The sequence below is a fragment of the Gobius niger genome (genome assembly GCF_951799975.1).
Source record: "Gobius niger genome assembly, chromosome: 4".
Lineage (NCBI taxonomy): Eukaryota > Metazoa > Chordata > Actinopteri > Gobiiformes > Gobiidae > Gobius > Gobius niger.
Genome location: NC_136855.1, coordinates 19,182,432 through 19,207,448, shown reverse-complemented (window position 1 = coordinate 19,207,448; position 25,017 = coordinate 19,182,432). Strand labels below are relative to the sequence as shown.

The window sequence follows — 25,017 nt, the reverse complement described above, 5'->3', positions numbered from 1 at the left end:
TCCCTGAACTGTTTAGTCACATCGACCGAGGTCTCCTGACCCAAATCCTGCGCCGCGATTTATTTTTACGCCAACGATCAATAGAGTGAAATCATAATACATGTATTGGCCTGTATTTTGCCACAGTGACATTCTCCTTAGTGGCAGTTAAGGTTACCCCCTCTTGAGCCATGACATCGCTCCCTACCCTCCCCCTCGTGCCGTCACTCCTCTTCGCCGCCCGCCCCTCTCGCGCTCTACACTACCTCGCAGACGCACGGATGCTGCCGCTCCTGCATCCACTCTCTATCAACTCTTTGTTTTGGTCCATGACAGAATGAGAGAGGTGTAAATAAAACAAAGAAGAGAGGGCAAAAAGTATCGCTACATCTAAAATGGCCAGTTTCTGGTGAAATGTGTATGTTTTAAGCCAATCTATTCTGAGCTGTAATGAGATTAGGCGGACAGTGCAGACATGGGTCGCGGCGGCGTGGCACCTCTATTTGAGCTCCTCGGGGGAACCTTTAACCTGTCCGCGGACCTCCACAAGTGGACATGGCGTTTCTGAAGCGGAGGACCCAGCAGCGGACGCCGGCAGACAATAACAAACACTTGAATGCGTGCGTACCTGGGCAGCTTTTACGCGCTCACGCCTAGAAGAAAACCAAAAAGTAGCGAAGACAGAGCAAGTCTCAGAAGACGAGATGAAGTACCAGAAGTACATCACGGTGATGCAAATGGCCATGGGAGTGACAGCGTCCAATAAAGACTGCCTGCCCCAGAAGAGACAGCTGTGGTGAGTACAAAGAGGAAGTGCACGGTGCGCGCTTGTTTTTTTCACGTGGAGCGACTGGCTTTAAAAACACCGCGACTCCTGGAAATTGAATGGCGTTTCCCGAAACCATTTTCTCCCTACTCTGTGAAATAGCTACACCCGAGTTGTATTTTTATTCTGTCTGATGTTTTGGCATACGATCTTCTAAATAAACAGCGTGGATGGACTGGAGGATGGAGCGTAGTCTGGAAGAGTTAGTTTGTAGTTTTAGTGCGTTAATAATAAAAATAGTTGCACGTTATTCTGTTGTCTTAACAGTGAGTTTTTTTTAGCAGCTATGCTGCTGTAAATTCACCATCCTTTATAGAGTAACTGATTTTTAGAATATTTATTAAAAAGTGTTTCAACCAAATCATTATCAGACATTGTTGAGGTGTGAATGCCCTGTTTTACACGTTTTTTTCTGTGTTGTTTTTGTTATGTTGTGGTAGAGGAAACTGCGGGCATGGAGAAAACAGGTAAACTCCACATACAAAGGTCCCACCCGGCCAATTATTCAAACCCGTGCCCTTTCCGCTGTGAGCCGAGTGCTCTAACGGCTGCACTACTGCGAGTTTTCTGTAAGCCCCTCTTGACCAGCAATGGTTCTGAATTTAAATATGCATATCCCCCTTACCCACTTGCTTCCATCGTCTGTGCAGACTGTCTGAAAGAGTGAATAGGTTTATTGAGTTAATGAGTGACAGGTTCCTTGACATGAGCCCCATGAAGTACCCATTTACCCATTATTTGTTTATTATTTGTACTTTGCTAATTTCAATCTATGGCATTGCCAATTAACTGTTGCCATTGTAATCATCAGAGAGTTTGCAATCTCACTCTTTGAGGACTCCCATACAAAAAGTTGATTGTTTAGAGGGAAAGCCCTCATCAAGCCACATGATAAGTCTTGTGGATGCATGTGGAGATCCCTGAAGACTCCCATCTGACAGCCATCATGCAGAGCTAGAATATGTTCGCTCATCTTACTCAGGTTACTGCTGTCAAACGTTTAGTTAAGCTCAGTTGTTGAGTTGGTTCTGACACTTCTCCCTTAAGAGAGGCGCGGCGGCTTGTCTGGGCCCATCACATCACGTTGGGGGAGGGGCTCAGCCATTAAAACAGTGTTACAGTATCTCCTCCGACAGCCACTTGAACTGAAGGAAGCTGAACCAGCGTGTGTCGGCACATGCAGTTCTCTCATTCACTTCTCAGGTTTGCCTGCCTTCACTGACAGCAACTGTGGTGCCTCAGTGTGGTTTAGGATTGGCTTGTTGGGCTTAAGTTGAACATCATTTTTACAACTGTGGTTAGCATCGTGACTCTTTCCAAAAACATGTCTTATAATAAGGTTAGTCCCCGTACATAAATCTATGTATTTTACCCATCCTTCAGAGCCACTGGGGCAACATGAAGGGACCAGTGGGTCTTGCAGATCTTGAGAAAGGTTTGGTTCAGACTTCCAACCAGGAAAATGAACCCAATGCGCATATTTTTGGGGTTGATAAGTGAAAACAGAGCACCCGAAGGAACCAGACATGGACGGAACATTTAAGGCCCCACACGGTCAAAGAATCGAACACCAAACCTTCTTGATGTGAAGAAAGAGTGCTAACCACTCTGCCACCGTGCCACCAATACGTGCCAACACTAATGAATGTGAACAAAAGTGACACTTTTCCTGAGATTTGGGAACTGCAATTGTTTAACTCAGCAGTAAAGATGTTTTTGTGAAAGTATACTGTATCATCCGTCATATTCACACCATGTTTATCAGTGACACCTTTTCATTCTAATTCAGTTTAAAACAAAACCATGGCCCACTCATTATCTTCAAAAGAAAATGAAAAGAGGCATTGAGAAGTTCATGACAAGACTTATAAAAACAGTTTGAGGGAGTTTACCTGTAAAAAGAGCAGCTCGGTTACTTTGTTGACAGTTTATATAATGGGAATCCCTGTCTTGTTATTGGACCGTTGTTAGTTATAATTAAATACGATTCGTCTTTGAAAGTAAAATTCGGAAAACACATATTGCTATTTCACCAACAGAGAAAACTGTAATCAGTCCAAAATCCATAAACAGTAATTACTCAGTTGTTCGTGTGAAGCGGTCGTGCCCTCTCTGAACACGTGGGTGCCAGATGTGGGCTCCTCTCCAGTCCACGCTCATCCTGGTCCTCTCAGTGCACCTGCTTGATGAGGCAGAATGGCAGCGTCCCGTCTTCCCCCATCTCACGCCCCTCTCCTTGCCCCTGCCCACCCTTTCAGACTCCTGTCCCGTCTGTAGCTCTCCCCCTGTCCCACTCCGGGAGGCTGTGAGGCGTGATCACACAAACTGACAAAGCTTCGTGTTAGTTACCGCGGCAAGAGCCTAAGCCCACAGAGCCCTGTCATCACGATCATCACTTTTCACGAGAATATGTAAAAGTACTTGATCTCTTCTCACACTATTTCATCCCTCTCTCCCTTAAGTCAAGAAGTACCCATTTGCGTCAGAGTCATATCATCTTAGGCTTAGGGAGTTGACAGTCTTCAAAGGTGAAGCACTTCTCAGTTCTCCTATACTTCATACCCACGACTTCTCTATTCACAGTCCATTAGGAAGTTGCATGATGTTGTTAGTTTGGCAGAACGGTTGTAATCTCCGATCCCATGGTTTATTCCACTAAAGGGAACAGATTACACAGGGTTTACTGACTCACGGCTCACTCTCCAGCTTCCTGTTTCTGTGAAATATTATTTCTATGCAGACTGTATTTTTTGTTTGTTTTCTCCAGCGGAGATTGAGATTGAGATTAGTATTCTGGACAAATCAACTTGCATTATCACAATATGGAGATATCTTAGCCTCTTAAATCAGTGCAGTGTTGGTTAGCTACAACGAAAGAGAAGAGATATGTTTGATTCTTTGTATGTATTGGTTTAGAAATTTCAGAAAAAGGTGGGCCAAGGAATGAATGATGCAGTTTTGTAGTTTGCCCAAGACCATCAAACTAGAAATTCTTCAAACGACTGTATCATCATGTAACGGAGCAAAACATCTTCAAATTACTGGTAGTATAACAATATTATTGACCAACTTTTGACCACTGTAAGGCTGCACAAATAATCACAAACTAATGAAAATCTCGTATAGTTGTTAATCGCAAATGGCACTGACTGTAAATTAGCCAGTACAGTATACATATTATTTATACTGTAACAGCATGTATTTTTCCAACAACAAAATCTTGTGTCCATGGGGTATTATTACTGTGTATAAAACCTACTAACCCTGCACTTTAGACCGCAACAAACACAGGTCCCAAATGTCTAATGGGGATGAGCTTTTCCTTTGTGATTTGTATAATATTAGTGTTTTGTGGCATTTATCCCTGAACCATGGACATTGAGAGATGTGGCTGGCATCACATCCAATAAAGTTTACACTGAACAACCATCTGTATCACCATTGTTACCATAATTCTGAGATATAAGTTTAAACCTATGTGACATGTAACTGGCAGCAGTACATTTGGGAAAGAGCCTGTCACCACAACTTCAGACTTTGTGAGTCAGACGCTCTGTGCCTCTGGTGACTCAGGACTGTCATGGCTACTCAGGGGGACGACAAGATGCTGTCCATCACTGTGTCCCATAAATAGAGGACATTGCCTAATGAAGATCCCAAATTAGTAGGCAGCTAGTTCTTCCATGTTTGATAGCCACAAGTATTACACCGCTCTATTTGTTTTGATCTTTCAGAACGTATTAAAGAAACAAAACAACTGGACCTATGTGGATGTTTTGAACTGAAATACAGTATGTGTCATTGCCATTTACATTTACATGGAACAGATTGATTTAGTCACATTAATCCTGTTAAATCCCAAGACTTGAGGGGGCTCTGCTGTCAGGGAGGCCTTAAGTATGAGGCACTGTACCGTTGCCATAAAATCATTATTTGCCATAACAGTGAAAAGAACAGAATAATATAAAGTATTTCTTCAAGCCTTGCTCTCATTTTGTGTTTCCTGTCCGTTCTTGTCTGTTCCCCCTGATCGAAGTGCGGTTGACTGTGTCCCGAACTTCCTTTGATGTTGATGTCCGTTATTAGGACTGAAGCCCCCTGCTGACCTGCACGTTACCCTCGTCTGGTCACTGCAGGGTCAGACAGCTCTCGGACATGACGCCTTGTTTGATACATGTCTATATGCCTAATCTGGTCTGTCCATCTGTCGCTACTGTCGCGCTGAATCACGGCCACAGATCCACATTGTCCGCCTCTGCTCAGGTGCCATTCACACAACTTCAATACAACTTTACTCCAAGTTTGGCCAAGTCACAAAGTCTCCAATGTGCTTCGCTGATAAAACACACAATAAAGTTATACTTATACCAACACAATCATAAATAAAATGCTTAGAATAATTAGAAATCGTAAAAAAAAAAAGATTTGAAATGATGAATATGTATAAAAGGCAGTCAGTTAAACACACAGTTCTCATTCCGGGTTAAAAGTACTGCTACATCAACACTATTTGGTGTTTTCACCATCATTTCAAGGATGTTTTGGATTCTGAACTTCTGAGGGGGTCATTGAGCTCAAGTGTGGGATTTGTTCCCAGTGCCATTGTTTGAGCTTCTCCCCTGCAGTGATGGGACTGTGATGTTTATGTTGATGAGTGCCCAAAGTCTCTTCGGGCAGTCAGGACGACCTCTGAGCCATGCTCTGGCACTGCCCTCTGTTCCCTGTCCCTTTGCATTATGGTCTTTAGAGTTTCCTCTGCCTCCCAGCTTTGTGCGCCGTCATGCCCAGTCACCTGTCCTTTTTAGTCCTGACTTTATGCTCTCTGTCTCTGCCACCAGTGCCTCTTGACCCGCTTGTGGTTGCAAATTTAAATTGGGCTGCAATATCAAATTTGATAAAACTGCAATTAGAAAAAACCTAATAATCTAATCACAAATGCAATTACCTAAAAAACAAAAGACAAAACTCCTTTTAACCTCTACATATATGTTCTGCATTGCCAGTGATTCTTGTATGCATGGTTAATTTTCAGTTATCTTTTAGATGCTTCTAATGCTGAGAAGATAGAAAATCTTGCACTGTGACCAAACCTTTATTTAAAACATAGATTGCAAATCTTATCGTGATTGCTGTTGCTTCTTATCAGATTAAAAACATTGGATGTTTCTTTTTTATACAACATTAACAGTTGGGGGTACACTCAGATAAAAGGATCTGTTCTCACTGCCAATGCTGCCACTGTTTAAGACTCAGACACAGTAAACTCAAAACTATAGTTAGAGAAAATTAGAGCAAAAAGCAGGCAGCTGCAGAGTTGACAGTGTGGCAGTGGGAAACCAGTGGGGGATTGAACCATCAGAGCATTGCTCCTCATTGAGAGTGTTGTCAGGATGGAGATGAGAAGCACCTGCTTCTATCCCTGTGGTCCCTGATTAGCGAGAATAAATGTTCAGAAAATGACTCGCCATCTGGAGAAGTTTTACCGAGACTGTTAAAAAGTGTTTGCAGTTAGATGAAGTTTCTGTTGCTTAGATGTACTCTGTGTATTTCAACATGATGATGAATACATACACAATTATTATAGTGACTTTGTTTTGCCATCATTAACCATCATTCATTCATTGTCCACACTCGGTGACAGAAGGAGTATACTGACGGAAGTGTGGCTGCCAATCTGCGCCCACTGCCCCTGCGACCAACCCACACCACTTGTTCACTGCATTCCCACATTGACAAGATGGGCGAAGTCTTTTGCCCAAGGACACCACAACATGCATCAGTCAAAGCCGAGATTCAAACAGCTGACAACCTCACCACCTACCTTACCTACCTGTGCGACGCTTATCATCTGAAAAAATAGGTTGTACATATGACTGGATTTAATAATCGGCTTTAACTGGGCTGTATCGTATAGAATGTTATGTTTTTACAAGGAGCATTCATGTAGGCACTCCATTACTGTGTCATTGTACTGTCTTTTTCATGCAACACACAACTAAAAAAATGCAATAGGAAAATAAATCTACAATAATGCTTTGACAGTGAGAGAAGCATATGTGGGAGGGTGTCAGAATAATTGTAAAAATCTACATCTTTGATTCAGAAATCTTTATTCACATCCAGAGAGCACACCACATAATAATAGGTCTATAGAGTACAGCAACGATTTACAGCGATCATAACATCAGAGATTAAAGCAACCGACACATCTTACACAGACATATGGAAACACTGTTTTGTTTTTTTCTCCATTGTAGTTTTATGCGTTGAATCCCAAAGGTATCCTCATACCTCTCATTCGGAGATGATTTGAATCCAAGGCAAGAGGAAGAATTTCTATTTAAAGGTTTAGAGATGAATGTTTTATTCATATTCATTCATTTTGACTCTAGTCAATTTCGAATGTCTTTTCTTACAACTTTCAGATCCGGTTTTGGGTGGAGTTTGTGCTCATTACTAGTGGGTTATTGTGTGTTTCCTGGTGTTTTTTTGGGCTAACGGAAACTCTGACAATCATTGTCTTTGCTCAAAATGCTGATGTGTGCAACCCACTTTTTGAGAGCCAAAATCCTTTCATACAGTATATTAAAGATTTATTTCCTCCTGCAAGTGAGCAGTCTGCCCTTGGAATACTTTGATCCCTAGCCATGTGGAGCCTTGTGGAGTTTGCACATTCTACCTATGTCAGCGTAAGAGTCCCCTGGTGTCCCTCACCTCTAAAAAACATCTACAATGGGGTCTTCCCTGGGCCTGACAAAAATTGTGAAATGTTCATATATCAAGCCCACTAACCATTAACAAAGAGACCAATGTCAATTCTCAGACAGGTACAAGTTTAAGTACCCTCTCACCGTTAAAAAATAATGCTTCAACTTTTACCTCACAGGGCAGTTGTATACTGGAATTAGGTTACCAGATTAGGTCACAGGTTGTGAACCACTGGGATTGTTTAGGTCAGCTCTTCCTATTGTGGGGACCAGTGCTGTTAAAACCTTTAAGTCCTCATAAGCTGCTGTTGTGTGTGAGGGAATCCCTTTGTAAGTAAAACACTGGGATTATGGTCACGGTGACTGGACGCTCTACAGTAAAAAGGCCGTGTCACTGAGCACTCCTGTTAATTAGATGTTGATAAATCACCTTATCCTTTTAATTGAATCTTATTTGTGCTGATTTTTTTTTTTTCTTTTCAGTTTTAGTAAGTTTGGTGAGTCTGGGACAGTTCCAAGCCAGACCCCTTTTGCGATTGGTGGGGTTTGACTTAAGGCTGCTAGACAATGTGGTCCATGGTTTCTGCTCTCCTTCTAATGTTTACGCCTGTCAATAGACACATTTTACAATCAATATCCTTCTGGACATAAAACAAAAGCAGCGTGTATTGACTGATCTAATGCAGGTGCTAAGTGCTCACCGCATGCAAAGACAACACTGGTCCAATACTTGTCCATCTGCTTCAAGGGGGCATTACTGTGTTACTTTAGACAGCCTGTTATACATATAAAGGTTATTTCTAGATAGTTAGAATTGACTTTGCCAATTTTGAAAGTACAGTAATCGAATTACTGTCAGAGCCATATGTAACCTGTAACCTGCTGCTATTCACTGCTTCAATGTGCCTCCTGCCTTTCACTGATTTATATGGAGCTATTCGATTTTCTTGGACATTCCCTCTGTTTGCTTGGCCAACAGACAATGAAGGCTAATTCTGGCTAAACAATAGACAAGAGAGTGCAGTGTACCTAGTCTCCATCTGCAGGCTACCCGCTGACATTCAGCCCAATTACTCACACTTGCTCGAATAGCACTACACCCAACAGGAAAAGATGTCCTTTAAAAAGTAACGACAGTAAGAGGAAAGTTATGTCACGCTGATCCTCGGGCCATCTTTATGCTTTTCTTCAGGTCTGCTTGCACTTCAAAGCAAGACAAAGCATGGTCACTGTAAGCTCATGTAGTATTTAATGAACAAGGCTGTGCTGTCACTCTTCCAGTCACCTTCATTTCTACACGTCTGGAAATTGTCGAAAACGCTGTAGCGCTCGTTTCATTCATCCACAAGCACATTTCTTAATCTATACAGGGAGAATTTTTTGGTCACGAAGGATGCCTCAAGATTTTTGTCCTTCAGTGCACTATAAAGTATGTTTTTGTTTATTTCTCCAGGATAACCCCGCCAGATGGAGAGACGTCCCCTCCTGGTGCGTCCGGGGGCCCAGATGTGCTGATGGGTGCTACTGGTGGAGTTGGTGCTACAGCGATGCCTGCTACCTCCACACTGTCTCTCCCTATGAGCCAGGGCAAGCCCTCTCTCCGCCGGATCAAGGGACGCATTCACCGCAGCAAGAGCCTGGACAGCATGGACCTGCTTGACGCAAATGTAAGTATCATTAATGCAAAGTTCAAATCCGATGTAACTTTTTCTCACACATTACTATTAACAGGTGTTTAAAAGTTACATAAAATTAGGGATGCACCGATCCGATACTGGTATAGAATATTAGAGCCGATACTGAAAAAATACGATATCGGGCATCGGCTACAAATATCCGATACTGAACTGATAACAGTTTTGGCTCTTAACGCCTTAAAGCAGTAATAAGTAACTCTCCAGCTTTGAAAAGCCGCGGTTAGCATCATGCTAAAGCTATCGGGGGTATGCTAATGCTAACAAAAAGTAATAAAGGCTGGGTCAGAAACTATGATAGAAATACATAAAGAAGCCTAATAAAATAAAATGACCACTGCTCCTGTAGTGGCCAAGTGTTTGTATTTTAGTTTAAGAAATAGCCAAACTGATCTGAAATAATTGTAATGATCAGATCACTTCATCGTGAGCTGTTTATATTAATGTAACCTAGAGCCTGTCATATACCCAAGCATATTTAGTGCAGAAAAGTCCAGTGATCCTTGATAAATGTTTATCCAAGAGTTTATCAATAGATATAATTGATCTGTATTATCATAACAATAAATTATGACTTTATTGATCTTAAAATGCAGTAAAGAGTCAATTCAGTTTTTCACTCAGAGAAAAACCCTTTTAAGAAAGGCTATTGGTATCGGTAAATATCGGATATCGGCAGATACTCAAAATCAGTATCGGTATCGGTAGCAAAAAAGCAGGATCGGTGCATCTCTACATTAAATAGATGTGTCCTAGTACTTTGACAGCATCAGTTACACATTTGGTAGGTCTTGTATAATTGCTATAAATGTAAATTATTTTGGGGGTAAACCTTGTCTGCCTGACGGTTTCATTCAAATGTAGAATCCCTAAATACTGCGGCTTAAATCCCAGCCCAAACTCACAGGCACACAGGATGACCGCCTGTTACGCAATATTTCCTTGCAGTTTAACACATTCCCCATGTTGACTGTCTCTCTATGACTGGCTCAAATAACGTATTAATCTGATAAATGATTGGGTAAGCAGATTGAAACTAAACCCCTTCCTAACGCTGGGTTTGTCCATTGAGTCCAACCTTTTGCTCGCTCTCTCTCTCTCTCTCGGTTTATGTCCAGTCAGACGCTGCCAGAGTACCGCTAATGCTTGGTCAGGTCAGACTGGGTACAGTGTTGCTCCTTCCTCCCAAGTTCTTTAGCAAGAAAATACAATTGCTGTATGAATCATCAAAATCCACATTGGAATCAAAATTAGAAACGTGTGCGTAAAGTAACATGTTATTGAATCATAATCAGCACAATTGGTTTTCAGTAAATTGCTGAGGTATTTCCCTAAATAGTTGTTGATGCCTTGTTGTGCTTATTTTAGCCAACAGAAGGCATATAGATAATCAAGACGTCTCCTTATGAGTGCTCTTTGTATCTCTCTCCAGCACCCACATACTTCCTCCTCACGCTAAAAGGCCCTTACTCTCTACGTTTAGTGGCTGACCCTAATTGGGATCTGCCAGGTGCTTCTGCAGGAAGACTCATTATTCTTCCTCGCAACAGCAGCCAGCATGTCTGCACAGTAGCGCTCATGATTACATTTGAAAGACACACCATCGCAGTTCATACAAGTTAATGTATTACTGATGAGAGAGAGAGAGCAGGATTAAACAGGTCTCCTTCGGGGCCAGCATTAATTATTTTAAATCTACATTACTGTGAGTAGGTAGTCAACAGCGTCTCATTGCATGCCATTTAAAACACTAAGGAGCAGATATTCTTGCGCTTGTAAAAGTTGACCTGGCAAAGCTGTCAGGCTGGGCAATCCATCGAAATCGCAATCTCTACTTTGGTCGATCTCAGTACTCGTCATGGGACTTTATAATTGTCAAGCGTCTTTGGCAGAAACAGCTCCTAGTTTTGGTGTTTGGATGAGACTGCGGCAGATTGTTGTGTGTTAAATGAAAGTCAAAGGTCTGTCTAAGTTTATGACTCAGCTGCTAGTATTTATTTTAATCATAAAGGAAAGAATATCTAATGAGAGATTGATCGATATGAGAAGAAAAAAAATCCTGATTCATTTTTTGCCATTTTGCCCAGCCCAACAAAGCTGTGAAGTGTGTATGTGCATTCCACTCTGCATACAGTTTGTACCTCATTAACAGTTAAGTGGAAATTGGCTTAAGTTCAACAACAGGTCTGAGCTATATATAACCCTATAACCCTATACTGTATATAAGACCCACATGAGCTGAAGAAGCCTCTTGAATGAGAGGCGAAAACAATCCAGTTCAGTTGACTATGTTTTTAGCCACAATGGAAAACTCTTGATCGACTGAGAGCATTACGCATTCTCTGGATGTAACTATGGCCAGTCTGAGACATTAGTTCATATATCACTGACACATACTGGAATATAGAGACCAAACTCAATTCACTGTTGGCACAAAGTTGCTTCTAATTTTAGAACAATTTTTAAACGTCTTGAGCACTTCATTTTATTTGAGAAATTCTTGGCTGTGGGCCCTGTCTCTGCCATCCTCGCGGGGTCTGTGTGGCTCATTTACCTTTACGGACGACACTGACCAAAGAACAGAGGGGGCTGTGAACGTAGAATGAATGAAATTGGTGCAAATATCTCACCATCAAACACTTAATATTATCGTTTTTCAAGTGAACAAGGGGTCTAATTATAGCTGCACTGTTTTCATTATCAAACATAGTAGCACTGAATACTAATGCACACACTCGCATATCCGGTTTCTGAATCACACACTTACAGTTTAGCATCGGTGTGACTGTGATCACCCGCCTCAATCTCTCTCTACTCAAAGCTTTATCTCATAGGCGTCAATGCACGCACTACTACAGCACTACGGTGTGTATGCTCTTATTAACTCTTGGGTAAAAGTTGAAATCCATGGCTGAAGTCATGCCTCTTGCCGTTGAAATTGTATCCATTTCCAAGTGAGAGGCAATTGTATCAGCTACTTTGAGTGAGTGTTTAAGCAACGCCCAGAAAACTTTTGTTGTCTATCAGTAGAGCCAGTAAGTGTGCCACATAAATAATGAATAAAATAAATAATCTGCTCAGTGTTTTTGACTCAGTTGCTATTTATATCTAAAACCGCTTTGTGAAATATGTGGAAATCTGTAAGGTCCCTGGTTAAATTAAGAGTATCCTGCTGGGATTATTTATTATTTATTCAACAGGTAACGATCACTGCTCTGTTTGTCTCCTGATGCAAAGTAGCTGCCAATGCACGCTCCGGCCTCAAGGATAAAGATTGATCATGCACTACTCTGTCATTTGGTGGATCTATGGAGCATGAGTGAAGTTTGACCCAGTCGAGCCCTTGAACTGTCACTGATCTTCCTGTGGCATGTTGAACACAGAGGTGCTTTCTTTATATAACGCCTGTATCAAAAATGCAAGGGCTTAAACCTCTTTGGACATTATACAGAGAGAACATTTTATTATCAGATATTACCATCATTGAAATGCTCGGTTCATGTCACAATAATCGGGTATGATCAAACGAAGGTTAGCTTTACCTCATATACAGAGAATTTGGTCTGGTCCGTGGTCAACACTATCACAACTATCATACAGTTTGTGAAAATTCTATTCTCAATTCTTTCTCAATTTTTTACCATTGTAACAGAAACACAGGATCAGTTACCCAACATAGAGTGTTTGTGTCACGCGCTAGGGCCATGTGTGTTGCTTGTTGGTTTATCCATTTGATAGCCCAGCCTACTCGCTAATACCAATCATAGGAATAAACAGAGCTTCGAAAAATAAATAGCAAAGACCTCCATGTATTACTAGTAGTAACAGTATTAATATTGTGGTAATAGTAGTGATATAGTAGCATAATTGCTGACATCATAAATTGAATTTTATTAATTCAGCACATACATAATGCATAGTTTTGTTGTGTTATTCAGCGTGCTTTAACAGACCTCACGCCCTGTTCCTTATTGATAGCCCTGAGTGCAGCTGACAGAGGCAGTCAGAGAGAGAGAGAGAGAGAGAGATATTGCAAAGCAGTGATGGAGGTGATGGAGCAGAGGAGGTTATGACACGGGTGGACCCGGTGAGGGATGACGGCCTCGTTCGACAGCTCGGCGAGAGATGTTTCGATTAGATGAATATATTTTCCTCAGATCGACACCAAGTCTCACCTGGACCTTATAATTCACTCGGTTGAGCCCTTTTTTCCACACAGTACAATGCCACAAAATTGCATTTCATATACAGGTCGTTCATCTTACATGAGTTCTATCTGGAAATTGTGCCCTGTCTATCGGTCCAGATTTACAGTATATGCTGCCCTATATCCCACACACATTCAAACACAATGTTATAGTATTCAAAGAGGCTTTGTTGTATGTTTAATGCAGTTGAGGGTGCGACTTATACTCAGGAGCGACTTAAATGTCAGAATATATAATTCCAAATGTTATTTTCACACTGACAGCCGATAGAGGGGGCTCTAGGCTTGTGCACCAGTATCTGCTATTACTGTACCACAGAAGATTTAAAAAACGGTAAAATGAAAGGATTTAAATAACAAAGAGAAAGCTGTCTACATCAGGTCTACGTCGGGCTGAAGGCCAGAGCAAAATGGTGAGCTTTAAACTTTGTCCACAGACAGAGCTGAGGCACATGGAGAGGAAGGCTGTTCCACAGATTAGGCCACCTCGGTCTCCTCTGGACACAAGCCTGGACTTGGGAACAGCCAAAAGGAGCTGGTCTGCAACCTCATAGTTCAGAGAGAACAGTAGAGCTTCAGCAGCTCTGACAAGTACTTTGGTGTCAGCGAGTTTAGACACAATCAATAACATTTTTATATTAATTCGAAAGGGAATAGAAGCCAGTGCCAGCAATTGAAAATAGTTTAATTGATGTTTTATTAATACATAAGTTATGTATTTTTCTGGACATAGTTTAGCCAAATGTTTTCAATTTTCGATCTTTTTGAAGCCCATTAGTCCTGATTTGATCTTGGCCTATAAGCCCGGGGGTTCTTGAAAGTAAAAAAAATCATGAGGTTGTACTTTTCCAAAGTAAAATTTGAGAACCACTCCCAATGCTAAGTACACCAATTGCAACACACTGAAATTATACTCTTGATTATATGTAAATGAACATCTATTTTCCACAAATTGATCAACTTCAATATGCTTCATGCTTCCTTTACCACAGTGTTGATGTGTCTGCAGTGTTTTATGTTTAAACCTATACAATTATAAAAAGCCACAAAGGCTCGATAAGCTTCTTGTACATGATGACTATGTAAAATCTGATCCAGACATGTTTGATCCTGATAGTTCAATGCTATCTGGTTTCTATAGGATGTTTACATAAGCATATACAGCTCAAGCTGTGAATATAAGTAGCTATAAGGCGCTAAACAGTGGGACAGAGCAGGAAATCAAACCCCTATATTAGATCGAGAGCCCATTTCTCAGTCTGCCACTAAAGCAATTGCCATGCCTTTATATGAGTCCCAGTGGTGCATAAACCCCATCCCATGTTTTATATGATACGCCTTATATGTTTTCACTCTTCATTTATTATTTATATTGGCTTACATTCTGAACTAGAATGTCGTGCTCACAAATAGTGTTTGTAGAGCTCATTTACGGAGCTCTGCTTGCGACCACTATTATAAACTTGCTATGCTCTAAAATCTATCTGTAGAGGTCACAATATGGAGCATGGGTGGTGTTTGTAGGTCAAAGTAGAAAACTAAGCTTCAAAAGGGGGATAACATCTGAAGAAATTGACATCCCCTGAGGTCTCTATAGATTAATTATCAGGAGGCTTTAAAACCATGGCTTTATTATGGATGTTCTTGTTAAAAATGTTGTACTTTGGTGTCCAATGACCATTCCAAAGACAGCTGTGAGTCTGAACTGTCCTGAAGTATTCCATATTTTTACCATTGTAAATATCATGAAGTGGTCAGAAGCTTCTTCTTGCTCTTGTTGTCAAATATAGTACTCGTTACCACACATTCGGCCTATCTAAGCTCTGTCTCCATAACTCTACTTATTTCTTGTTAACACAATGATCTCGGATTCCAGGCTGATTGAGAGCCTAAACATTATTCCACGTTCAGTCACTCACTGCTTGTTATTCAAACTACTAGCTTTCCTAGTCCACAAAGGGACTTCAAGCAAAATGTAAGTGATACCGATCTACATTTCTATCAAAGCTGGTGCCACAAGTAGGAGTTATTACATTGGTCACAGTGCCTCTGTTTGTAGTAATATTCCAGTGTAAATCCATACACGTTGTCTGAGAGTGCTGTTGAGTTGGCCGCTGGCTCGCCCCGACTTTGATCACTTCCTTGGGCTGCGGGTTCACGGCAGCCATTAGGGACAGCTTATGAAGCGTCCTGCTAATGGTGTTCGCCATTTATCAGCTGGAAATCTATAGGCTGCAGCTCCCACGTTCCCTATAGCTTTGATTGTGATCGCAGTGATTCATTAGCCGTTTAAAGACACGGCGCCCCCTGCATAATGACCCACTCCCCGGCTCTGTGTGTAAGCTCATCCCGCGGCTCTGTGCATCCATAATGTCAGCGAGGAAGGGCACTCAAAATCAATGTTGGTTCTATACATAGATGAGTGATGATCTATGACATCTATACAGCAGCAGCCCAGATCAGAAGGGCCCATTTCAACACATGCTTATATCAAATACTTCTCATAAAATGAAATTAAATGTATCAATCACTGGAGGAGTGGGGGTGGGAGTGGGGGGCTGGGGGGGTGTAGTGCTTGCATACATTTGAGTCTTCATATTAGTATGTCCGGCGGCCCGCTGTCCTCTGCTTGATATTGATTGGTCGCATTAGTGAAGCTGTGGGTCAGCATTTCTCAAATAGGGACAGTACAGTAGAAGGAAAAAGGAATTACTGGAGGACACTGGCAGATAAGGATGAGACCGAGGCTGCCAGAGAACATGAGAGATGAGAGGATTAAAAAATTAAAATAGACAGGAGTAATGTTTAGCCCGAGTGTAAGTGAACCTACTCTGACTGGTGTCTGCCCCACAGGTGCTCACACCCCTCCTGCATGGGCTCAGTATTGATTTTATTATGTGCTGAAACTGGTTAAAGATGAATTACTGTTTGGCCCCTCTGGTTTCTATTTACTATATGTTTATTCTCATTATATGGACACTGAGGCTGTTCATCAATGGCAGATAAAGAACATTAAATGCTGAACTCGGCCCTAAGTGTTTTCTCTTTCTTCAGTTGTGGAATAATTGTATTGATCGGTTGTGGGCAGTTAACCCGACAACGCAGACTCACTCTCATGGGACTAAACTCACTATTTAGTCCCTGTTTTTGTGCGCAAGGTTTGCCAGGTTTTTGTTTTGTTGTATAGCTGGACATGAACATTGATTGTTTTTGAAAATAGCCATGTGATTGAAAATGTTTTCACAATCAATATCAAATTTCGAAAATCCTTATTTGAAAGCGATAACATTTCACATTCAGCAAGGCATTAAAGCTCAAGCTGTGGGCCTGAGGGGAACGTAAAAGCAAAATTATACAGTATATATGTTCAGTTAAAAGAAAACCACAAGAAAAATCCACTCCCCTTTCATACGAGTAAAGCCTTAAACACACAAATGCACTTCTCTTTATGCTTGAGCGTGACAAAAGACAATTCTCTGCTGTTGTCTTTATAAATATGTCCAGATCTATATTTGGCTCCAGTGCAAATCTAAATCTAAAAATACCGTCTTGGATTGATCTCCACTGCCTGAAAGCCTCCACTGCTTGTCCCTTTATGCCCATTGTGGCATTATGAAAGAGTGGATTGGGCAAATTTATGACTCTAGCATTCGTGCCTGGACCACGTGGGGGCAGCAGGCAGCAGCCCAGCCTCATTGTAACGAGATGGGATGGATCCACAATTTAGGCTCTCTCCCCTGTTTCCATGGCAACAGTGCTCGTGTGCCCCGGGTGTTGGAGGTTAGGGCGATAATGCATGTATGTTAAAGTAATGCGAGGCGGCAGATTTTTGTGTTGCAAGAGGCCACAGAAAGGAAGACACTTACTTTGCTCTGTGCCGCTGTGACACCAAGGGAGTTTTCTTTGTTCAAATGCTAGGTCTCAAATGCACAAGGTGTGACATCCTCCATACCATTCGAAAGTGGGGGCAGGACAGAATTCTATGGAAGAATACGATTATTTTCTGGATTATGGTCAATAACTTTGTAAGCTTTCTAGGCCTATTGACTTAAAGCAGCAGCGAGGACAAAGTTTGATGTCTCTTATGTGCATAATTGAAAACAAATGGGTATGAAAGGTTTTTCATCAAATTGTGTTTTGGGATGTTTCTTTGTGTAGATTTCTTTCCAAAGCAGTGTCACCCATAAAGCAATTGACTCTTTGAATAAAAGATTGGAGTTCGCAGAGTCTTGCTCTGGCTACAGGCCCAGTTTGTTTGACCTTTATTCTTCTGGCTCTCTCAGTGCTTAATGAGCAAACAGTAATGGTACTAGTGCATGTGGACTTTGGCAAGTGCAAATTTTCTAAATGGACTGTAGGCGTGATTACTTTCTATAATTAACCTTACAAATCTAATTTGCAATTTGTGCTCATTTTGCATTGCGCCCATACATGCATGATGTCAAAGCATCACCCACATGAGTACCGTCAGATCTGTTTTGTTACATGAGCATAAAATTAATTTTGAAATGGAGGAAGAAAAGGATAAACGCACTCTAACCAGCCGACACTGGTGTGTTAGCACCAATGTTCTCTGACATTTGGTTTGGTGATTTCCTGTTACTCAATGTATCATATAGATTTCAGTTTAGAGTCTGAATATAAATGAAATCTCTCAGTGAAACGTGCTTTCTGGCTTAACCGCACAAAGCTGAAATTTCAGCTGGAGGAAGACCTTTAGGGCTATAAATATTCCAGTACATTAATGTTGAAAACAGTGGCTACAATAAGCCATGGCTCTAGGTGTGATTTGTGTCATTGGCTTTCACTAGTGCCAACTGTCAGCTGGAGGTGACCAGACAGTGATGCTGTGTATAACCTTTACCTCCACATGGCCACCTCTGGGTGCTCCCGTTTCACATCTGACCTTTAATGTTCCCTTGGACAGAACTGTCCTCCAGAAACCCGACCCGTCGTAAGGTGAGACCTCCTCAGGGAAGTCACGATGCTAAACCACAGTGGAGCTTTGCGGTCTCTGTTGACAAAGACCATCAAAAATCTGGTGAAGTGAATTAATAAACAGAAGTGGTTTGTAACACAACTGTGTAGTTAGTCATAATGTAATCAAAAACACGATGTCAATAATGGTCAATCTCAATTATCGTCATGGGGCTTTTTTATTTTCAGATTTACAGTCAATTCTGTGGCAGGAAATGCACCTGGTTTTGGAGTTTAGAGGAGTAAAATGGAATGTTTTCGTGTAACAAAATGAACTGTAGTGTAGGGTGATGTTAGTGACTGGGTCAATATTGTCTATGCCCATATACCATCCTATTTTAATCTATTTACCATCATCTGTTTTGATCCGTTTTCTGTTGTATCGATAGACTAGTGAACTTCTCCATGAGTTAATTTTATTTCAAAGTACTTGAGTACAATATCTAAGTTTAGTAGGACTGGTCACTCTGCAAGTCAAATTGTAATATTTTACCCTGAATGACTTAAAAAGAAAGTCAGTTTCCAGAAGTTATAAACTAAATGTTAGTCTCATGATATTTGGTGTAATATTTTGCTTGTGCTTAGATGTTGACCGACAGTGTTAAATCATTGTTTGTCCTGACAACAAAAAACAAACAGATAAATATGCCCATTGCCCACTGTTATTAGTATTTCAATATATGGTTTGCGATATGTTATTGGTATCACAACTTAAATCTATGACAATATGTGAATCACAAAACTATGTATTGTCTCTAATAGTTGGTATTGTTCACATTGTTACATTTCAAATTATTTTAGGATTTTTAAACAATTATTTTATTGTATAAATACAAAAGTGGTTTCTTTGTACATGCCTTCAGTACTTCTAATGCTTCTTACTATGTACCATAGACACTTCCGCTCAAATGGTTTTTTGTGTTTTTTTTTTATGAGAATAGCAATAAATTAATCACAAATACAGTCTAGATATTGTTAAAGATGTGAATGCCTATTCTAGCTGGAAATGGATGATTTTTACCTACACTTTTATTCAGAGGTGCATTTCTAGCAACTATGGCTCCAGTGTTGTAATGGTACATTGTGTTAGCTAATTGTGTTAGAGGGTAATTGATGATTAGAAAACCCTCGTGCAATTATGCTAGCACTGCTGAAAAACTGTTGTGCCGATTAGAGAAGGACTAGGACTGGCCTGGATGACCCCAAACCTTTGAGCCCTCCATGGCATCCTTTCCACCTCGGAAACCTATACAAATGCAGGTTGAATTGCTATAGCAACCTTTCACGCATCAACTATTTTCTTACTGCAAACTCTACTGTTTAGCGATAGCTAATGTAAATAATCACTCAGCGTCCCACCAAGAAGAACACGGGCAATGACGTGTACCCTCCACAACAATGTGCCTGGGACAACCTCCCATATATATATACATTTTATATATTAGGATTAAATAAATAGATTAGTCAGTTAAAGGCAAAGCTAAAAAGGTGGGTCTTGAGCCTGCTCTTAAAAGCATGAACGTTCTCTGCAGCCCTGAGCTCCTCCTCAGGTCGTTCCAGAGGCGAGGGACGTAATATTGGAAAAACGCCTCACCGTGAGTCTTTTTGTTGACTTTAGGAATAACTAGGAGACCCCTGCCAGAGGAGCGAAGGGGCCGTGAAGGTTCGTAAGGTAAAAGCAGTTCTGAAAGATAAGAAGGACGACGTCACAATTTTTTTTGACAGGTTGGGAATTGATATGGGAAAGTTGGCAGTTTTGAATTAAACTTTTTAAGAGCATATTATGTATTTTCATTAAATTTCTTTCTTTCTTTCTATAAAATTCAAAATACAAATTGCTCATTATGGTATTTTCACTCTTACACTGTCAACACCAAAAGCAGCAACACTCTTATTACCGTACACTTTTCGCTGCTCTCTAAGCTCTCCCTGTAATATGTGTCAGTAAGTTTTCAGGATGGATTTGACAGGACCAGGGGCTGCTCTGTGCTCCATTAGGATCAGGCTGCTATTTCAGGACACTACCTGCTGAGAGATGTACTCTGCTCTCAGTTTTGATGCCCTCTGCCCAAGTCCATTACACCAGCCAATCATGAAACCTAGAAACTGGGTTAAGAAAACCGCGTTTAGGTCGACTGTGTAGCTTATGACGTTGTTTGCCTTTTTTGCATTAAGCTACATCCGTCTAATCAATGATGTTTTATTCTGCTGAGTTTTTTGGGGCAAAGTGTGGGGAGAGACATTCTGCAAATTGTAGGAGCCCACGACGCTGAGGACAGAACAGTGCTCTCTGCCATATGTTTACTTTATGTGTTTGATCAAATGTTAGTGCTGTAAGCAAGAAGCCAAGAATAATAATATCCATTGTGAATTTAAATAACAGTTTCTGTGATTGCGACCTAATAATGGGCTGGATTTTGCTAATGACGACATTAAAATACCGTCACCTTTAATGAGTTATATCCGCAGGATTTTACGTAAAAGTGCAGTTGTGTTGTGAAAATGGGACATTTCGCCGCCCCTGCCTGCGTGTCCTCAGTCAGATGTGTAAAGTGTTTCTTTGAGGAGGAGTGAGTCAGCAGCTCCTCCCTCTCGCACAGTGACAGTCCAGAGCCACTGAGCCCTCGGGGTCAGAGGTCACGTCGAGCAGTCAGTCAGAGACACAACAGTAAACTCTTCACCTAATCAACTGAAGATTTCATTTATTATAACTGCTTGTACATTACGTTTACTTCAAGCACATGCAGAAATGGGGTCTAAATTCTAGTTTAAAAATAATATAGGGCCTAAATCTTGAATGCAAACCTATGAATGTGTGAAGGCGTTTTTATCTCAGTGGTTATACCTTGAATTTATTTTATTTGTTGTTATGAAAAAAAAAACAGGTCCTAAATCTTGACACCTAAATATATCAGCCCTATCTTTGAACTGTTATACCTACATTCATTATGATATATTCACAGCTCAACTTCTTTACAAAGCTTCCCTGTTGTATTTGCAGTTGTATTTCCCTTCCAATTTGCATACAGTATGTTGTGGTGTTGTTTTTGCGCTCTCATGCATGCAGTTTACCGTCAACGCCACTAGGGGCACATTTGCTGCGCTGCATAATTAAGCGTCAATGTAGCTTACTGTCCTGCAGAGGGCAGAGTTTAATCATTAACAAACGTTGTTGTCGCTCAGTGGATTCTCCTGCTCAGCACCACAAGTATAACAAGTTTGGAAAAAGTCCACTCCTATAAAGACATATTTAATCTGAACCATTAATAACATGAGATTTTTAATCTGCTATTAACTATACACTTTTTAAAATCATTCGCATGTACATGCACATAAAAAGCTGTTTTATATGAATTTGCTAATTGCAGTGTAGTTGCAAAACATTATAGTCAAGGCCTTTACTTGCTGATTATGCTTAAGCCTTTTACATATTTCCAACAGCTAGTTTAGTTTCACGGGACATACTTTTTTGCATAATCAAGCACATTGTAAAGTCGCTTCTTGTGTAAAAACAATTACTCAGAAAGACATAAACCATACATTTGATGAACCATCTTTCAGTCAGTTTGTCTACAGATGCCTGTGGTGTCGGCTCCACCTCTGACTCCTTGGCCAACGCTGATGCCAGAAAATTTAATTAAGTCAAATCGACATTCCTCAAAGGCCCACTGGGGACCATTCTGCTGCGCTGAATGAGTGAGTGGCAGATCTGAGCTCCGGGAGAGAGAAAGACGAGTGATGGTTACAATACATGCTACAGTATTATGCTTACTATACTACTGCAATAGAGGCTAAACAGTGTCACAAATGTATTATCATTTTTTTGTTGCATGACCAAGCAAAACATAGGCTATATGTTCACATGGAAATACATGTTTTGCTCTGATCTTCTAACTGACTTTTGTTTTCTTGAAAATAACGCCATAATTCAACATATGCTGCATTTTCACTGTTGTAATTTCGATTGCACAAAACACAGAGATGTGAAGTTAGCGGGTAAGCTCCGGGTATGAGGTAGTACTGAGGGTTAGCTGGAGATGTTTCATTAAAATAACATGGGGGAGGTGCACGGCTGTGAGGGTGCTGGGGCGCACAGCAGGGGTAGGCTGATCAGTCAGGTGATAGGGATTTTGTCATCCGTGGGTCAGCACTTTTGTCTTGCATCCTGCCAGGCAAATTAATGAACAGTTCTTTATCGCTTTATTTATTCCTTTGTCTGGCATTGCCCTTGGATCTTCCAAACAAGCCTGTCAGCGTGCTGCACGTAGCTGCCAAGATTACATATGATTATGTTTATTGCGCACACATTTTAGCAGTAGCTCATGTTCAGAAAGGCATCTGACTTGGTACTGAGGGAGCTCCGTGAGGCTCAGTGACGTTGCCAGAAGATTAACTGTCCTCATAACCTCGCATCACTATTATTCCTTGGCTTGTTTTCTTTTAATAAAGCTGGCTGGCCTCCCTATAGTCCTGGGACGATTTCTGCCAGCCAGCCAGTCAGACAGGGAGCCAATACAGGTGGGCAGCAACAACAATGAGAAAAGATGTTTGAAAAGTTATTTCGAAAGTCCTGTAATAATCTTTATTAACTTTTTTTTTTTTTTTTAAACCTTTTTTTTACTCTTCAAGTACGTCTGCATCTCAAGGTATTACTGGGTGTGTCCTTAGCCAATCCGAAGACTTGTTACAGATAATGAGACTTGTAACACTTTCTATCATCTTTATGAGGGTTCAGAATTGTTGTTTTGTATTGTTTTTTTCTGAAACTCTTTTCAAGTATGAATTGGGCCAGGGGGAGGCAGCCACATGCAGCTCTTTAACCTCTTATACACACTTTTACGGACTGTATTTTCTCCAGTTCGGCTACAAATCTAAAAACTTCTCAATTGCTGAGGTTTTTGTCAACTTTTCAGTCGCTCTATTGTGGCTTTTATGTTGGTTTCTCCATCCCTCTTTAGTCACGTTTTTGTCGCTTTTTTATTGTGTTTTTGTTACTTTTCCGGCATGTTTTTGTAGCTCTTTTCACACTATATTGTCACTTTTTTTGTTGTTGCGTCTTCATCCTCGTTTTTGTTGCTCTTTTGACACTTTTTTTCAAGAAGCTTTTAGATTTGGGTAAAGCCAAACTGAAGAAAATGTGCTTGGTTCAGGTGGGGGTTAAGAGGTTAAAGTTTCATTCATTCATCATCATGTTTTATATATGGAAAACCGTCGGTCTGGTGCTTTTTGTCTGGACTCTTCATCAGTGAAGTGATACTGTCTGAGCTCTGACAATGCAGCAGGTGGGCGGGAGTGTCACGAGTGGGAGACAGACTAAATGTGAAGGTTTACTCAAACAAAGCACAACTCAAGGTTTGTTTTTCATCCGGTAAACAGATTATGGTAACATTGTACAAAGCTCAACGTTTGCGATGTTGTTAACGCCAGACAAACGTGCAGAAAAGAAAAAGCGTAATAAAGCTGCGTGGAGCGGGTGTTAGATGAGATCAGCTCAGAGGTCAGGATACTGTGAACTACTGTCAGTGTGACGGCCTCCCTGCTGTCACTGTGCATCCTCTATTCTGGTCTGAGGAGGATTCTTATCAACAGGACGACCTGACAGTGTCATTCAGACGCAGTCGCACAATAAAAGTTAAACAGTTGAACCTGAAGTCATCAAAAAGAGAGGGAAAAAAGTGAAACAAATGCTGATCAGTTTTGTGTTATACGAGCAAAGTGCACCAAATTGGCAAGGGATCATAGTAATAGTATAGGAATACATCAGCTGGAAAGCAAAGTACTTTCCAAATGAAGTCATCTCACTGTGGGTATGTTGCCAGAATTGGATGGATGCCGATTTTCATTTTGTCCATCTAAACCTGCTACTTTAATTGAGCTGTTAATGCACACTCACGCTTTTATGATGCTACAAGGCATTTCTCATTTGCCGCTATAACTCTTTAGATAGTTTTGATGCCATGAAATACACCTTAGTGATGCTTCTGGTCATGGGAAGGGTGACACTGAATGTTTCAATATGTATTTCAATCACAAAGTCAGCCAGCTGTACTCCGACTGTGCTGCATTTCTGCTTAGCCAGTAAGATACTTATTATCGCTCCTCTTAGTGACAACAACAGCAAGTTATCATAGGCGCTGATGGGGCCTCTCTAATGGCGGTCCATAAATAAAGTTGCATCCAATGAAGAGAATTGATTTCCAGAAACATGTCGAAGATTTATGCTCCCGGTCTGACTCTGCTGCGCTCGGTATATCACTCTTTCAGCCCTGGCGTTTTTTTTTTTCTTTTTTCATTCGCTCACTCCAATTAAAACTAAGAACAGTGCATTCTTTCACTTGGAGATTAGAGATGCCAAAATCTCTCTCTTTGCCTCTTTGATCTCGTCGGGGTTTATCATAACAGTTGACTTGCCTTGTGCTCTGTTCACCTGGCCCCTCGCGCAGTCACACACTAATTTATTTTAGTAATCCCCGAAAAATAACAACCTTTTTAGCGTGTTTTGTACATGGTCTTATTGCTTAAGCGCAAAATCCTTTATCTTTGAGACAAATTAGTGACGATACCACATCTTTCCGGGACATCCCATGTGATACTTTGTCAGTTTTATTGCAGCGATCCCACGCAATA

The 25,017-nt window shown here is 41.0% G+C and overlaps 1 protein-coding gene across 7 annotated transcripts in view; it reads left to right on the top strand.

The window, feature by feature from the left end:
• Positions 1-247: 247 nt before the first annotated feature.
• tjp1a (tight junction protein 1a) overlaps positions 248-25,017 on the top strand; it is an 86,134-nt gene continuing 61,364 nt past the window's right edge. For 6 of the 7 annotated variants that reach the window (XM_079555667.1, XM_079555668.1, XM_079555662.1 and 3 more), the window contains exons 1-2: positions 248-775; positions 8,966-9,179. In XM_079555667.1, the coding sequence (XP_079411793.1) occupies positions 684-775; positions 8,966-9,179 (306 nt within the window). In that variant the 5' untranslated portion in view covers positions 248-683. The remainder of the gene's footprint in view (positions 776-8,965; positions 9,180-25,017) is intronic. The other variant, XM_079555665.1, reaches the window with a different exon arrangement.